At 38.8% G+C, this 19,161-nt stretch overlaps 1 protein-coding gene and 1 pseudogene across 1 annotated transcript in view; one reads left to right on the top strand and one right to left on the bottom strand.

The window, feature by feature from the left end:
- Window positions 1-19,161, bottom strand: part of SLC4A4 (solute carrier family 4 member 4) — a 450,189-nt gene that overhangs the window by 201,633 nt on the left and 229,395 nt on the right. Inside the window, exons 5-6 of the mRNA XM_008693197.2 lie at window positions 11,852-11,987; window positions 1,621-1,781 (exon numbers count right to left, since the gene is read on the bottom strand). Of these exons, the coding sequence (XP_008691419.2) occupies window positions 1,621-1,781; window positions 11,852-11,987 (297 nt within the window). The remainder of the gene's footprint in view (window positions 1-1,620; window positions 1,782-11,851; window positions 11,988-19,161) is intronic.
- LOC103665379 lies at window positions 17,430-17,944 on the top strand (annotated as a pseudogene).

The raw sequence follows: 19,161 nt of genomic DNA on the forward strand, positions 1-19,161 counted from the left end.
AGATCATTTCCTACGTTATCTTCTAACTATGTGGATGCGGATTTGTAACTTACCCATTTACAAAAGTGACAGATTTGCAAACCTAATTCCAGGGCCTGGAACAATGTCTGGCACATTGCAGAAGCCCATGCACCACTGCTGAAAAATGCAGGAACTAATTAATTCTGTCCACCCAGTTTCTTCACATTAGCCTTTTCCCCTTCTCCACTTGTACCTTAAGCACCTCAGGTTCACGAAAAATGTGGGACTTCTTTGCAAATGGAACTAACAAGCTCTCTGAAGAAGAATCAGTTACATATACATCAGGAAGATATATGCCTCATTTGACAACTAATCTTTTCTTCCAATACAAATGCTATCGGTTTCCCACTGTTTATATAAAAAAAGTTTAAAAAATTAAAAACTACACACATGCCATAGACAAGCCTTTTGGCTACAGATATTCAAAGAAATTTTGTAGTAAGTCTGAAATCACACAAGAATTTTGCACTGGTCACTTTCTATGGGGCCACAATCCACATCCTCTTCCCCATAATCCCAAATGAGGCACCCTGCAGACCCCTTGGGAAAGTATAGTCATCTATACAGGTCCAGTGGTCATCTAGTTAATGAATTTTCCTAGGAATGCCAAATACAGCCCCTGCACTTCTTTTTGAGAAACACATGATCTTCAGCACACCTGGATCTGAAGGGCAATAAGGCAGTTTAGGCCGGGCTTTTGTAAGGAAACGAAAACAATGACTACTGTTTGGGAGGTAGCAATGTGTGCCCCAGGTGTTCAACATGGCGAGTTAACATTCACTACACAACACTAACTGCAAAAGATAGCAATGCAGCCCTGCACCATGAGGTTTAGTTATGGTGTTTACATAACTGAGACTCAGCACCAATGTGACATGACTCGGTCACTAGCCCATAAGGTTCTGCCGGCTCCTTGCCCCACACAACCTTTCTTCCATACAGTTAAAGGATCCTGACTTCCACCTACAAAAGTAGTCCCAACCCAGCAACCAGATGATTTTCCTTCTTACATAGGATTTAAGCCCTATTTTACAGATGATAAAACTGAGGCCCAGAGAAGCTTAGTGCAAGGTCCAAGGTCGGAGTTCTAGAAATCTAGTCTCCAGATCTCCAGTTCAATATAACCAAGGACGGGGGAGGAAGCCTCTATTCAAAATATTAACCTTATCTTGGGGCACCTGGGTGGCTCAGTTGGTTAAGCGGATGCCTTTGGCTCAGGTCATGATCCCAGGGTCCTGGGATCGAGTCCCACATCAGGTTCCCTGCTTCTCCCTCTGCCAGCTGCTCCCCCTACTAGTGCTCTCTCTCTCTCTGTGTCAAACAAATAAATAAAATCTTTAATGAAAACACGCCAAAATGTTAACAATGGCTACGGAGGTATGATGGATGATTTTTTTTCATTTTCTTCTCAATATTTGTCTGTATTTTCCAAATCTTCTGCAACAACACTTACTTGTCTTATAATATAAAAAACAGCAAAAATAAATGTTACAGAATATTCAACTCTGCTTACACTAGAAGTCATCTGCATGAATGGAGACCCATGGATAGTTAGGTAAAGCTAAAAAAAATAAATAAAACTTAAAACAACATACTTACCCACCAACTGTGGGAGAGAAGAAGCTTCCCTGTCGAGCATGATGGACCCCTTCTCCATACATGTCCTCAGCTCAAATAAGCTATGAAGGGACAATGTGGCCACATGGGGCTTGCTCCATCTTTCCCCACCCTGTTCCACTTTTTCTTCAAACTTAATCCACCTAGGAACATGAGATTAATGAACAGCAATTAAAAGTATTCCAATCTCCTCTGGAAATAGCTACAACAACCCCTCCATCTCCACCCCCACCACCACTTCCAAAATGTCTCCTTCAGTGGAGTCTTAAATGCTTATTTTATCATTAACTGCATTACCTTTATAAATACACCAAACAGAGTCACTAGAGTCTCTTCCCCTGGTGTTAGAGAGAAAGAAAATAAACCAAAAAGATCCAAAGCATCCTTGGTTTTATATCTGTCTATATGTAACCATGAAATCCTGAAGAATGATTATTTTGCTAAATTTTTAAAATAACATAGGAAAAAATGTGCATTTCAAAATTCTCCATGAAAGCCCACACTGTGTAAAAATAACCGCCATTGTGAGAATTCTGTTGTGACTTCACAAGGCAAGTTTATGTAAGTTGAAATATCAGTTTTAAACCAATATTTATCTTAATTATTTGAAAAACATGGTGTATGACATGGTCAGATGAATATAAAATTCCCCTTTAACACTTAAAGAGTGCCAGCATGTGTGGCTATGTCTTACTCTATATTTCTCAGCTGACACATGTTCCCTTCTCATCGAGATTCTAATGGAACCTTTACCGTTCAAGTCTGGTTACACACGTGTTTAAAAATATACACGTTCAGTGAACAACACATCTATTCCGATAACAGATCTCCTATTAACCTTAGCAATGGAGCAAACAGCCCACTTTCATGGTTTCTTCTTTCTAAGATTCCTAAATATTTTGATAACTTAGCAAGAGCAACTTTTTAAAAGTTTAATGGGAATGAAAACAAAACACATTTGACAGTCTCTATATCCCATGTATTGCACAGACACTTCTACGCTGGTAACGGAAGACACGAAACCATCATCATTTCGCTATTCATTATGACCCAAAGAAAAATGCTTCTTTCTCTCACTTCAAACCTTCTGAAAGATATTGAAAAAGATACAGAGGGGGTTAAAAAATTGTTTTCCTACATTCTTCACCCAAAGGTTTAATGATTGAAAAATGTTTTCCTAGAAAAAGCTAAACACTCACCTAGCTCACTAAAGATGAGAACAAAGGGCAGAGATCAGAGGAAGCTCTACATAAGGTATTATTTATAGACTGCTCACCACCCCCAGAGGAGGCAAAAAAAAAAAAAAAAAAAAAAAAAAAAACACAACACATTAGAACCAGGAGTGAAAACAGATCAAGAGATCAGCCATAGATAGAGTCAAAGAAAATTTAGAATTTTGATCAAACCCAGTACTTGTGAGATCGAGAAGTGTTTGGCCTTATCCAAAGCCTCTGTCTGCACTCCTCTCAAGAAGCCTCTCCCAGCCAGGGCACTCCCACATGTCAATGGTAACCTTATCTCCAACCTCACCCTCAATTCCAAGACCTTCTTCCTTTCCTCTGTATCCCCCAAAATGTAAACAGTGGAGATTTTTACATATTTTCCTCACAAGTTAAAAAGCCCACATCACCACCAAAGTTCTAAAGCTTCCGAACTGGACCTTGTTTCCTTCTATACAAGTAGTTGTGAAACATCCCAAGAGAGAATAAAAGACCCTTAATATTTGTGTGAGAGTGTGTGTAATTAAATTAGTACTTCTTCCCTTTGGTTGCTATTAGTCCCACAGAAATAGAAAGAAAGGAGAGAAAAATGACAATTTTACATGATACTCTTATAGAATTCTATGGATTTGCCAAAAAGATAAAAGCAACTGGAGTTATTTCAGGAGTAATCATTTTACAGTGTATATTTCATTGATTAAATTTAGGTATATTATCTTTTCAAGCTTGCTCACACAATCTTTACCCATGTTTGTTGATAACTGTTACATAAATCATATTACATTCTTAAAATAATTTTGAAGAGGTGGGTCGGGGGATGGGTGAAATAGGTGACAGGGATTAAGGAGGGCACTTGTTGTGATGAGCACCAGGAGTTGCATGGAAGTGCTGAATCACTATATTGTACACCTGAAACTAATACAACACTGTATGTTAACTAACCAGAATTAAAATAAAAACTTTAAATAAAATAATTTTGAAGAGTATTGAAGCGTAATTGACATAAAACAATCTACTAATTCCAGGTGTACACCATAATGAATCATATTTACATTTGATGTTATAATTTATTACTCAAGATAAGACTCTAGTATATTAAAATATTCTGTAGTATATAAAACCACGTGAGGATTACATATAAGGATGTTATCTAGAAAGAGTGTAGTGACTCCCTGTTTTTATTCCTGAGAGAACTCTTATTAGCTACGGGATAGAATCTTAGCTCATATGATTTAAACCCAAGATAAATAACAAAAGCCACTAGAAACTGGGAAGTAAAGGGGAGTGTTTCATACAGCCTTCACTTCCCTCTTATTTCTACTGAATGAGTACCCCCTTCCTATCAGTTGCCATAAACCTGTATTGCCAAATACATACATACGTGAGAGTGGCTCTTTTCTGCCATCATTCTCAACTGTACAAACTATGTAAGTTTAATAAAATTTTCTTTAAAAAAGAGGGGGGTAGTGATGTACATACATTGGTCTAATTGAATTTAAATAAAAAAGAAGGGGGATGCCTGGGTGGCTCAGTCCATTAAGTGTCCGACTGTTGGTTTCAGGTCAAGTCATGATCTCAGGGTTGTGAGATGGAGCCCTATGTACCCACACTTGGCAGGGAGTCTGCTTCTTTCCCTCTCCCTCTGCCCCTCCCCCAACTTTCATGCACTCTCTCTCTCAAATAAATAAATCTTTAAAAAAAAAAGGAGCAAAATGACCGCATTCTTTTGTGACCAATGTTTAGTTTCATTCATCCCTACAGTTTGTATTGTAGGCAACCTGACTAGACTTAAATATGACTTTAAACAGGTTTTAACAGTACATTTAGAAATCATAAATCCCAACTAGCTTAGATTTATGGAATAGCATTACTCACCCTCCTGGAACACACCAGCCCTTTAGGTCAAGATTTAATCATAAAGGAATGAAAATGTAAAATCTCAAAACTAGCCAGTTTCTTAGAGTCTACATTCCTAAGGGATAAGTATTATCTCGTAGCTCAGTTTAGCATCCATTTCACTTTGAGGTTAGTAAATATTGAATGTTGTGATGATGTCGTATCATAGTATAGCTAACAACATAAGGGAAACTCTGGGATAATGGCTATTAAATTCCTTTAAAATCTATTGCTCTGATTGTTCAAGGAACAGAGTATACTTCCAACATATGCTTTCAGACATAAAGTGATGGTTTGCCCATTTAAACAGATTGTTTGCATGCAGTTTCATTCCAGAAACTACACATGCTATGGCTATCCTCCTCACTTATCAAGGACAAATTTGAAAAAAAAAAAAAAAAACCCTGAAAAATACTCAATTCAAATTAGAACCCATTAAAGAAAAGGCTAAGGCAAAGGTACCAAAGTTCAGCCTACCCGAGTGCCAATGAATTTGTTAAGGTGACTTAGAACCATGTAATTACATTAAAAAAAAAAAAAACAGACATTTTTACTGTAAAATGTACAATAAGCTACTATCTACCCTTCATAGTGACTGTGAATAACAATATATTTGCAATAAGTTCCCTACTTTTCCTTTTGTCTTGGTACTTGACATGTTATAGGAAAATTAATTTCAGAAGTTAGCTTTTTAAATGCTTGCAAATACAAAACTGTTGTAACCTTGGAGGAAGAGTTTATTAGGTAAAGTTTATTTATTTCAAGGTCTTAGAAGAAGAAGAAAGTACACTGCAGTTTAATGCACTTTGAGTGACTGCCAACCAAACAGCATTTCACTCGTTTATTGAAGAAATACAAGGCCCACTGGGAATCACTGAATTTTGCAACTTTCCAATCATATGATTAAATATAATTAAGAAAAGACAAGACCTCTAACTTAAAAACAAGCAAATTTTACAGTGGAAAATAGACATGACCTTTGCCCTAGAATATAATCCAACTATATAAGACTATTAAAATAATAAATTTCTTGCTAACTAATAAGTGCCTCATTACATAAAAGAAGCCAACGCTAGTGTGTATCTGGGATAAATTATGTTTTTAAGGAGAACTCTCAAATTTCTAGATCAACTGTGAAAGTTACTGCAAAGCAGTATATGGGACTACATATAATTACATAGATGATTAGATTCCTTTTCCTTCAGCCTTTTTCTTACAGAAGAAATAAACTTGTTCTGAAATGGAATGTTCCAAAGTAATCCAGTAGAGAAAAGACAGAGAAGTCGGTGTAGATTAGGAAAAGAGCAATCTCTCTCCAAATCCCCAGGGTCAGTATGCGTGTCTGTGCTTGATGGTCATGCCCTGAAATCAGGTTTTGCAGAGGTAGGCTGGGTCAGTCTGCCAAGCAAAAACACAAATGGGTGTTCATTTGTGCTGTCCCGCTGCAACTAAAACATCAATACCCTTTTCCTTTGCTGGCTGGTTGTTTTGTTGAAACTTGTGACAGCTTTCCTTTTTACCCAGGTTTGGCAACAAAAACTAAATCACATTGGGGGACTGACCTTTAACACATATTCTTCTAACAGTGAAGTCCAACATTATCCATCTGAATATTCACTGAAGGAAAACTGAAAGCCAATAACCATTTTTACAGAGACATCACTGTCTCAAAGAAATAAAGAGCTTGGGGTGGTGGCGAATAGCAGTAGCCCTTCTTCCTGCCTTTGGGCCAACACCAAAGCTGGACCAGGACTTATTTTTTCACCAGTTTGTGTCATAAACCTATTAGCTAACATCCTAGCCACCTAGAAATTCTTAACAAGGAGCATAGGCTTCTTCACTAATACCAAATACTCCCTTATAATTACTGCTACATTACTAAATGTCAGTATTCAAATAACCTAACGCTCAGGAATACTCTTTTTAAAAAAAAAAGAGTATTCTCTGCATTCCACTGATCATATGCATTTCTCAGGTCTCATCATTCTATCCTTCACACAGTCTTCAATTTGTGCTTTATGCTGGAAGAGCCAATAAAAATCCAAAGTTCTAATTTTTAGGAAAAGGAAAAGCAAGGGGAAGATGTGAAAAAAAAGGGGGTGGTAGAGTTGGCTGAACTTCAAACTTCATATAAATAAAGATTTCCCTTGTTCATAGTTTTACATGACTACTGTGCCTTCCAAGACTTGAATTGGGATATTTTTCCTACTACTGAAACCACTCTCTTTATTTTTTGAGACACAGAGCTTAACCTGAACTTCCTGACTAAAACTGAAACTGCAGTAATGCTGAGAATCAATGGAGGATATTTTTGGTCAAATCAAATTATTAGCCACCTAAAAAGTATAGAACATTAAAAGGGGTAGTATTGTGTTCTCTGGGGGTGTGGGCTCACAGTAGAAACTGCATTAAGCTAGAGAAGTCTCCTGGGTTAGTTCTCTATGGAATAAAATAGTCTATGAATTGAGGTTTTCACAGAAAAGCAAAGATCTCAATTTTATAAGTCAGCTAGAAAAATATTCATAGCACATTTTCATATATAAAATGAATCCCTTCTAAGTATTAAACTTTTATTAGTCTGATAGGTTTGAGAGTTTTAAATGGGGGGGGACCCTATCATCTCTGGAAACCAGACATCATAAATGACAATCAGAAATTACTGCAAAAATGTTCTGAAGTGGGGTATGTAGCAGGAACTAGAGATTGCTAAAACTCAGAATCATTTCTGGAGGCACAATCACCTTCCAACCTTCCAACAGGATTTAGGTGGAGCTAATTCTGTTAACACATACTTCCTGACCATGGACAGTGTGCCAGGTAGTTGTAGGCACTAGAGATATAGTGATGAACAAAACAACCAAAAATTCCTGCCCTCATGGAACTTTAATTTTATTGGGAAGAGAAAATAACAAGATATGCAATATGCTAAATGGTGGTAAGTGCCAAGGAAAACATAATGGAGGATGAGGCCTAGAGAGTGTTGGGGGACTTCAATTTTAGATGGGGCAGTCACTGAGAAGGTAATATTTGAAAAAAGACCTAAAGAAGGTGAGAAAAGAGCCATGCAGATAACTGGGGGGTGCAGCAAGGAGAGCACTGCAGACAAAGGGAACAGCAAGTGCAATGTCCCTGGCACAGGAGCATGACTGGCCAGTAAGCAAACAAGGGGAGAAAAGGAGGAGATAAGGTCAAAGAGATCATGGTGGATTGTTCATGAGGGAGGTAAGGGCAGGTGTAGAGAGACAGACTAATTAGGAAGCATTTGCAATAATGTGGATGAGAAATAACAGCAGCTTGGACCTGGGTTGTGGCAGTACTGAATGTGAGATGTGGTGAGATTCTGAATATCTGTATATCTTTGAGGGTAAAACAAATAGGGTTTACCAATGGATTGAGTAAGGGGTGTAGGGAAAGACAGAAGTCAAGGAAGACCCGAGTGTTTCTGGCTTGAGCAACTAGAAGAATGGAGTTGTCCATTGTGGTGGGGAACTCTGTGGGAGGAGCGGATCTGAGGCAGGTAGATCAGAAGTTCAATTTTAGACATGTTATTTCGATAAGTGTATTAGCCATCCAATTACTGGTTCTCAATTATATAAGGAAAGAAGTCTGGGCTAGACAACTTAATGCAGATGGCAGCAGCATATTGAAGAATTAGTTTGAAACTTCAAACATAGGTCCTCTTCTGAGCTTTATCTGTGTACTTTGGGTCTGTCGTTCAGCTGCCCATCAGTGAGAAAGAGAAGAATTATCACAGAACTCCAGCTTTGGTCAAGTAATGTATCTAAGAAAGCATGATATTTAGAACAGCTGTTTCTAAGCCAATCAATTCTCAACTAATCACACTCAGCAAATATTATTGAGCACCTATTATGGTACCAGGCACAGTGAGACACTGGGAATACAGTCATGAAAGACACACATGATGGTCCCTGCTTTCAGACAAATTAGTGTAATGAAGGAGACAAAATGAAAACAATAATATCACATTTACATTTAATTAAGCAGTAGTAATTGTGGCAAGTCCTATACAGAAGTTAGAGTGTAGACTGCTGTGAGTCTGTTTCTTCCTGGACAGCCTCCCCTCTCCCACTGCCAACACATGGCGTACTCCCACCACGCATTCTCTTAGCAGTACAGTCTCTCGGGGACTAATGACATCACCAAAAATGACACATGTGTTCTCAAGAAAACAAAGTCTTTAAGGACGGTAAAGTATTCAAAATTATCTTCATCATTAAGAATCTTAATGAAAATTCACTCAGTGTTGAATTACCTACACGGCGAACTGTCACCTCTCCACCTTTCTGAGACCAGAAGTCATATAAAATATGGTCCACCTTGGACTGAAAGAAAAAGCAGAAAGCTACACCTGAATTCTACTCTAGGATAGGTACTCACACAGAATTTCAAGAAAAAAATATGAATCAAAGTAGTGCTTCTGGTCACAACTGACTAAACTAGTATATACACAGGGATGGAATTTTAGAGCTATAAATTATGCATGAAGTTACACAGATGCAACGCAGTAACACCTTCATTGGGTAGAAGAGAACACTCATCTCAGGAAGACTGCATGAGTTCATGACTGGCCCTTAGCAAAGTAGCCAGTAGGCAGCAAAGCCAAGACTAGCCCAAAATCTCCCCAACACTTAATTCAGGCTGAACCAGTACAATTCTCACTCGGTTTTTGTTTTGGGGGTTTTTTTTCTATTAGAAAGAAGGAAAAGAAAGAATGAAATGGAGATATTAGTAAAAAGTTCTACTTTGAAAGCCTTCTTTTGGAGGATGTTTATGAACCAAAAGTGTACTTTATGTAGGACTTTTAATATGCAGGTTATTAGGGCTAAGAGAAGGGAATGAGAGAGAATTACCGTATCGTGGAAAGAGGTCCTGAAAAGACAAGAATGAAGAGCTTCAAGAGAGAGCAACAGAAGTGGAAAAGCAGAAATGTGTTACAGATGGCTTTTTAATAAGAAGGAGAAAATATTAACAGAAGAGTTAAAACTAGCACACTCACTATCAGTGTCTGAATATTAGAAAAAGTTACCTCGCAAATGGAAAATAACATATTTAAGATTAGGTCTCTTTCCTTAATGCTACTGGGAGGGCCAGGAGTAAAATGTACTGATTTTTCTTCTGGGACCAGTTTAAGTTATGGAGGATATGAAATTATCCATGGATTCTACTAAACTTTTTTTTCTACTGAACTTTCTTTTAAAGTAGATGTTTCCACAAGGCCAAACTACCTAGAAATTCTTGGTGAGAAATAAAAGCTTCTCTATCATTATCAAATGAATTAATTTATGAAGCTTCTCTATTATTAAAAATCTTAAATGGCTAAAGACATTCAATAGTACTTAGTATTGCAGTAATGATAATAAATCCATAAACCTACAGAGCATAAGTCTCAGTAACTATACAAAAATTACCAAAAAACCCAATTAACTTGATGAACACTTGATTAGAAATGATATGATGCATGAAGCTTTTAAAATATGCCCCAGAAATGGAGCACCTGGCTAGCTCAGTTGGAAGAGCATGCGACTCCTGAGCTCAGGGTTATGAGTTCAAGCCCCATATTGGGTGTAGAGCTTACGAAAAATAAAGAAACTTTAAAAAAAAAAAAAAAAAAGAAAGAAAGAAAAAAAATATATATATGCCCCAGAAAACAAAAGTTCTTCCTTTAATTCTCAAAAGAACCTCATCCAGACAAGGAAAGACTATTGAGTTATTGGTTTTTTTATATCTCATCAACTTTTACTAATCATAGATAATAAAAAATATATATATTTCTTTCTGACTCTAGAATGACCTAACTAGAAGCAGAACAACAGCCATAAATCTCTTTTCCATCTAATTCACAGAAGGTTTTCACGTATTTTGCTTTTTTTTAAACCCAAAGCTACAATAAGGATTTGATTTGCCTCATTCCTCAGATTGTAAAGATATTATACTGAACACACTTGAAACTTGAGGAAGATACAATAATCTGTGTGTGAGCTTCTTCTGCTCACTTCTTCATTCCCAGTACTTCATTAGTGCCTGATATAAACTATGCATTCAAAAAACGCTGGCTGAATTTGATCTGAATTAACCTGCAGACTATAAAAGGTGTATCTTAATATTATTTTGCTTGTGAAAGGGAAATATATTGACTCTCCATGCAATTATGACAATGAGAGACCAGTAACTGCATTATATCAAATTCCTTATATTACATAATTGTTCTATGCCCTAGAAGATAGAGCATGGAGTATATAAGTTAATCTACGTGTAGAAAGAAAAGCTCTGTTATCATGAGATGAACAAACCTTAGATATTTCTGTAGTGCTTAACAATTTACAAGGTATTTCCATACACACACACACACACACACACAGGCATGTATATAAATATCTGTGATATAATTAGACAAATATTAAATAATACATAAATACATATTAAATACCTTATATTGCATACATATATATGTAGTAGCTATTATTATCCACTTTTTATTGATGAGGAAATAAAGTTCTGAGACACTGAGTGCTATGCAGCTAACAGGTGACGGACTCTGAAATTGAACTCAGGTCTCTAAATTCCAAATTCAACTGAACCTTCTACTTGCTTTTGTGGATACTTAAAAGATGACAGGTTTTTCCTTGGAATAATGGCGAGTCTGCAGGCAAACACTGTCTTTGCCACCTCCCTCCTAACTGGGAATGGATAAGAAATCAGATGTGATTTCACAAGACACCGTGGCATGTGGAGACTGCAGACACACATCTCTAGGCTATCAAGTTTGGGTGCCTGCGTTTATCTCTTGCAGATATTTTACTATTAATTACCATATGAATGGAGACGTCTAATTCTTTATAAAAGTTAAAATTATAATGTGAATCAATGTAACAATGCTCCAACAGTGAAATAAAGGGTGTCCTGCATCCACATCAATACAAAAGAGAAGAAAAAGAATCCTTTTATTCCTTAACCCAGCCAACATGATGGTCCTCAGGTACTCAAAGTGTGAAGGTGAGAGAAAGGTGCTCACAGACAGTGATCTTGCCCCGCACTTGCTTGCCCAGGTCAGCACCGCACAGCCAGCCATGCCTCACCTCGCCGTCTCCTTCCACTCCATCTCCTGCCCATCCACGGCCAGCAGCTCATCCAGTTCAGTGAAGAGCTGAGGGGGTGCTGGGCTGTCATCCTCCTCACCCAAGATGAATCGGATACGTTCTGCGGCAGGAGAGACTGCGGAAGTGAAAATACTGTGGTTAAACACTGGCTGGACAACCCTGAGGAAAGTATAGCTTCGAGCTCTTCCTCTGTCCCCAAGGCTGTTGGACTTCCCTGCCACGTTTTCCGTGGACATCCTCCTTGCTGAGCCTCCCTTATCCCCAACCTACACACGAAAAAAACTCAAAGCCCTTCTCTGTTCCTTCAGGCCTAAGCTGTATCTCAGCTCGCCACCACTCTCCAGGACAGGACTCCAGTTCTGTGTGGTGTGTGACGAACAACCTTTAGCCCTCAGATGAGCTGAGGTCCAACCGCATGACCCTCCCTCCTTCCTCACTTATGACCCATCCAAAATTATTAGACAGAAGCCAGCCTGAGCCAATCAGCTTTTCTATAGCGGTGGGAGGGGGCAACAGAGCACCCCAATCCTGAGTTCCCCCACGCCCTTGCCTCCACCCACCTTCCCTCTGTCCAATGCCTAAAGCTCATGCCCTCACAGGATCCTCGCTGCCTGCAACTGGCTCAGTGCAAAGTTGATGAAGGAATATTTAACAAGACAGGGCCTCTTCTTTACATAAGGGCAGTACCCAAAAATGTTTAGTCACACTTCAATGCACTTGAAAAACAAGCCCCAGTAAAATATTGTACACCTGAGGAAAAAAAATTTTTCTGACACACTCAAGCACATAATTGAATGCCCTACTTGCTCCTTTTGACCCTATCTCCTGAAAATCATGTAATGAAAAATTAACTAGAACTTCCCTCAGGTTGTGGGTTATTCCCCCACCCCCCCTTTTTTTCTTAAAGAAAATGAAAGGATTTGCAAACTGATGATCATATTACAAAACTAAGGCCCAAAGATACTCTTCATAATCCCAGGGCAAAACTGAGAATGGTATATACATGTGAATGTAGTCCAGGTACATAGATATATGTGTATAATATATACACATACATATATATATGTGTACGTATATATATGTATATAGGCATATGTATATACATATATATGTATATACGTATATGTATATATATATATACACATATACACACACACAAATTGTAGAAATACGTGTACTCGACCTAATAAAACAAGAATATTCCTACCATCTGAAAACTACTATAATACAGGACAATACAAAATTCCACAGATCAAAAAATACTATGAACGAAGCCATGAAAAACAGTCAACCTAACTAGTAATCAAAACTAATTATTAAAATAAAATACATGTTTTACCTATGAAAATAGCAAAAATGTAAAAAAAATGATAATCCCAATATTGCCAGAGATTTAGGACACATGCACCAGCACCTCTCAATTTATGTCACTGATAGAAGCCTAAATAGGAACCTCTCTCTGAAGGGAAGTATGGAAATGTTTTAAAAGTGTATATATCGTGTGAGCCAGTAATTCTACCACTAGAAAGACAATCATTTCAAAGAAATCATAGTTGTTAGCTCAAAGACAGAGGTGACTACTGCAATACTGTTTATAATTGACAAAAACAAGAAGAAGCCCAAATGTCCAGGACTGATTAAATAAACTATTCAGTAAATCACCATGTGGTTATAAAACATGAAGTCGAGATTATCATTTTTTATATATACAATGCTAAATGAAAAATAAAATTGCAAAATCATATGAATAACGTGATCCCACGTTAGTAAAGAAAAAATACACATATATCCACAAAATAAAGTCTGGAATTGAGGGAAACCCTCCGCATGGTTCCGAGGTGTGTGAATTTCAGTTACTGCCATTTAAAGAAAACCTGTTCCCCAATAATACAGTTGAAATTTCAGTTAGCATAGTATATTAACTGTGAGTAATTGCATAAAGTACAAACTTCACTGCTAGCTCTTCAGTCCATAAACTACTATGTTAATAACACAGATGCATCATGATCAGTGACCGATCATAATGCTTCTTGCAAAGTCTGTCAGTGATTGGTCACTGAGCATTTGTTACCCAGTTCATGGACGGACAGCAAAGTGTGTACCCATGTTGCCTTCGTGTCAAAAGAGGAGCGTGGCCAACAGAGATGAAAGTAGAGTACAGAAACAAAAAGTGATATGGTGGAAATGAAATCCATGTCTAATGTAAACGGAGTTATCGAAGACAGCTGCTCATGGGGATGTTGCCAATGCTGCCATTCATCACGCAAGAGAATCTAGACAACAGTCAAAAAGTATACAGCGAAGGCAAGCGACATAAATAAGGAAAGCAGTTGGACCAAAATGATAAAGATGTTCCAGAGGAAGTGATGCTGGCAAGAAAAGAAGAGGAAGAAGAGGAAGAGGAGGAAGAGGAGGAAGAAGAAGAAGAAGAGGAGGAGGAGGAGGAGGAGGAGGAGGAAGGAAAAAAAAGCATTTCACATTAAAGGAACTCTCAGAGACATTTCTTGACATGGAAAGCACAAAGGAGAAAATGTTGGAAGCTGATCCAAACTTAGAGAGGAGTATGCAATTCATCGGGGCATAGAAAAGATACTTGTTCCATTTCATAAGTTGTACAACAGAAAGAAGGCAAGCATTATTCAACCCACTGCTGACAAGATTTCACAAAGAAATAAAACACTTCAATCTCAGTATTTCTGACATTTTAAATTAGAGTGTACTAAATATTATTTTACTATTTTTTTCATTTCCCTATACCTTTATAACTGACAGCAAGAGAGATTTTAGCGATTTGGCAAAATTTTTTAAAGGCCAAAGAAAAATAGTGACTTCTCCTATTGATTATTAGGATTGTCTTGTATAACTTCATCTTGAATAGTCATACTTATGGCCTTGCCCATGCAAAGCAAAGACTGCCTATATATAATCCTTTAAATGTTATACAGTTTATTTCTAGGGCTCTATGTTCTTCCTTTCATTTTTCTATCCGTTCTACAGTGTGCACAATTTATCCATGCATTCATTCAGCAATATTTATTGAATACTGCCTTTGCCCTAAATAGGCTTTGTTTCAGGCTCTGAAGATAAAGCAAAAAACTTGACACAAAGATCCTTGTTCTTATCAAGTGTACATGCTAGCAGGGGCAACAAACATTAACCAGTTATTTGGTTAGTGAACAATTAATTGGTTAAATAAATAAATTAGTACATAAACCAACAAAAATATCTGTAAACTGTTCCACGTTGACAGAACATTCAAATAAGGTAATTGAATATATATTAATATAGGATACAGGATGTTTAATTTCTGTAATTAGGAAAAAAATGACTTGGAAATTTCTTAACATCTCTGGGAGGAAAAAAACCTAAAGTTCCAGAACCTTTGTGTAAGAACACTTGCAATGCCTTTCCAATCAAGAAATGGGAAGTGTCATTACTTTAGAAAATCATGGAAGTTGTGAAAGAAATGAAGGGAAAGTAAGAAATGAAGGACAGATTTTGGAATCTGGCTAAGACTTTTTAAGTTCACACTACTTAAAATGTGGTTATTTATCAGAGTGGTTCTGCAACGGACAGTCACAGATTTGATGGACTTTTCATCAACATCAACGCTCCCTGAGGTAGAACAAGCTTTTAGAAGGGAAAAGTCTACATTTAGAGAATCAATTTTTTGTCCATTTCTAAAAACGTGATATGAGTTAGTCCCCACCTCTAACAGAGATGACTAAACTTTTCCCCTCCTTAGAAAAGAGGTTCTCCTGCAGAGCCGTGGAACACATCTCTGCTCAGCTCTGATCCGTGGAGCACTACTCTGAGATCCCGCAACCTCCAATGAGGAAAGCACAACTCACTGCTTAGCAGAGACGCAGTTGTGGCTTCCACATAATACAATGGAAGAAGGCTGTGACATTACCCCCAGTTCTCACTCTCTGCGTCTCATGTATAAGTTGTCTTATGCATATTAAATACAGCTTCTGAGTAACGAGCGTAACAACCCCTTGGGGATAAAGTTCCAAAATCCTGTGTCAAAAAATAGCTTGATACGCTAGTAAGTGTCCTTCTTCAGTTGCTCCCCTAAGCTTCCCCAGGAATTAGCAGCAAGAGGCCACAGTAATTATACAGTAAATATAGACCTGTGGGAGGGGCATCCTCTGAAGCCAGCAAATACCCTTCCCAATTTCTAACGTCATTCTTAACACAAAGATATGCAGAGTAGAGTCTCCCTAATGAAGGACTTCAGGAATTCATTCCCCACCCCCATAAATTTTGATCAAAAGGGAAATGAGCTAAATAGAAGACACAGCATTGCACTGAAATTAAACATATAGAACTCTGGAACCAAATTGCCTAGGTTTGAATTCAAACTCTGCTACTTGTATGCTGTGTAACCTGAGACAAGTTAATTAACCTCTCTGTGTCTCAAGTTCCTCACCTGAAAAATAGGGTGCTGATGATCAATTATTATAGCTAAAATACAAGGCTTAAATAGTTTCAAAACTGCCAGCCCTTACCAGCAAAACCTGCCTAGCTTCTAAGAAAGAAAGCACTCACAGATATTGGCCCTGAGAGCCCCTGTATGTTGAAAATACATAGGTAGGAAAGAAAAAAGCCCAAAGTTCTGCATATGGTACTTCAATGAATTCAGTAGCTTTGGTAATGAGAACGTAAAGGTGTACCTTTCTGGGAAAGAGCCAATAACAGAACAGGGGAAAATAACGATACCTCTTTAGTATCACTTTAATACCTGGGGGGAGAAAACATCAGAAAATCAACTTACATTACAGATGAATAGATTATGATTCTAAGTAATAACAACCCTAGTTTCATCATAAAAGAGAACGTGGAGAAAAATGAGAGAGGGTGACAGGGAGGCAGGAAACGAGGGAGAGAGAAAAAACTGTCAAATTAATCCAATCACCTTTGTCAGAACAGAAGGCCTGTAGATCAAAGCCAAGTTAATGCCTCTAATCTGCCTTGATTTTTTTCTTTTTTTATTCTGTCCTCTGGTTAGAATGTGTTTTGGGGGTTTGGGTGTTTTTTTTTCCCCTGAGTAGCTGTAGAATTTCCTGGGGGGCCCTACATAAGTGTGGTTATCTCTGACCAGCATTCACCTGCAGGGTGACAATGTCATAGTCTGCAGTGGCTGGGGAGACCCAGTGCTCCAAATCCCCAGTGCTGATAAGAAGGCAAATATGTGGCAGGAATGCTGCCATACCCACTCCCACCAATAGCACCCACAGCATACACCACTTACACATCATCACATCCATTCCTGCTGAGACTAAACTTGACCTCAGAGCAGCCACTGTCCACCAATGAAAGATGTGTGTGAGAGGACACCTCTCCAATGACACCTACCTGGCTAGTCAACTCTCAGTGTCTTTTCATGTCACTTTGGCCCCAATCTATGCATCCAACCTGTCTCCCACAACAACCCAGAAATGTTTGGTGACAGAAGAACATATCTGCTCAATTTTGCACCAAGCTCAGCCAGGAGCCCCAGTGTCACAAGCAAGCTCAAAGGTGTTCATTGCTGCTGTCACAGTTCATCTGCTAAACCCTGTCCCAGAACATGGGCATAGGCAAGAACAGAAACCTACCCTGACTCCCATCCAGGAATGAATTCAGGTATTTCCCAAGAATGACCAAAAGGTAAATAGATTTTGTGATTATGCATAGGAAGACATGACTCTCTCTTCCCTAGAAGAAGTGACCTTTAAAGGACAGAATTAATTTAGTTCTTAGAGAACTCAAAGAACCTCTACAAGGAGCTCATTTCCTAACCAAAAGTCTGGATGGTGCCTTAAAACTGATTAAACCAGAATTAACAAAGAAAGTGGACAAGATTTGGATAGTGGGAGGCAGTTTTGTTTATAAGGAAGCCACGAAAAAGCCAAGCCATCTCAAACTATTTGTGACAAGGATCATGCAGAATTTGAAAGTAACACATTTTTTCCAGAAACTGATTTGGGAAGATATAAGCTTCTTCTAGAATATCCAAGTGTTCTTTCTGGTGTCCAAGAGGAAAGAGGTATTAAGTAGAAATTTGAAGTATATAAAAAGAATGATTAATGTGAAAGTGTTTTCTGATTTATTTCAAGTTATTCCCCCTGCCCTCCAATTATATATTTTAATGTTAGAAAAAAAGACTTTCGTTGACTTTAGATCAAAGGATAACTATTTCTAAGCAATGTGTTTATTAAGCAGACTATAATTAAGATTAATCTTAACTAGATTATACCAGATACCATCTGTGAAGCATTTCTCGCTATCACTGTCTGAATGCCAATCAAGGACAATCACCTGCCTGTCTACCTATCACCTACATATCTACCAAAACACCAAAGTGGGAGAATCCCCTGATATTGTGAGTTGAAATCAGGGCTTATACAGATAGGAGCTAGACAGATTTGTCCAAAGATCAGAGATAACTTATACACAGAAGAGCTAGAACTCAGATATTAAAAGAAAATTAGATCAAAATGGGGACTATGAATTACTCTATGCATATCACGCTTCTGAAAAAAAAGTTCCGTTCACTCAGATAGGAAATCAGTAAGTTGAGAACTCTAGTACATTCCATATGAATAGTAAAGAAGCAGGCAGGAGACTACCTATTTGAAGGTAAAACTCTAGGGAGGGGAGTTAAGATGGCGGAGGAGTAGGGGACCCCTTTTTCAGCCGGTGCCCTGAGTCGAGCTGGATAGGTACCAGACCAGCCTAAATAACCACGGAATCAGCCTGAGATGCAGGATGATGCATCTGGATCTCTACAAATGAACATCTCCAGCGCTGAGTATTGAGGTACGAAGAGGGGAGCTGTAACCGTGCACGGATATCGGAAGATAAACGGAAGGGGGAGGGAGCCGCCGCGTTTGGGCTCCGGGAAGTGGCAGCCACCTGCACGGGGGAGCGGGCGGACTCACAGAGGGCACCCGCGAGAGAGCGGACTGAGACCGGTGAGCCGTGAACGCGCGCCACCAGGCATCTCCCGGAACACCGGAATCCCGGTGTGCTCACGGGATCCAGACTGAGACCGGGAACTCCTGGAGCGCGTGCGGGGCGGCTGGCGGCTGGCGGGCCACCTGCACGGGGGAGCGGGCGGACTCGCGGTCGGCACCCGCGAAACAGCAGACTGAGACCCTGAACCGGGTGCGCGCGCCACCAGGCTTCTCACGAAACTCGGGAATCGAGGTGTGCTCACCGGGCATAGACTGAGACCGGGAGACCCGGGAGCGAGCGGGGCAGCCGGTGGCTGGCGGCATTAGAAACACAAAGGACAGAGACGC

The sequence above is a fragment of the Ursus maritimus genome, unplaced genomic scaffold (assembly GCF_017311325.1).
Source record: "Ursus maritimus isolate PB19 unplaced genomic scaffold, ASM1731132v1 scaffold_8, whole genome shotgun sequence".
Lineage (NCBI taxonomy): Eukaryota > Metazoa > Chordata > Mammalia > Carnivora > Ursidae > Ursus > Ursus maritimus.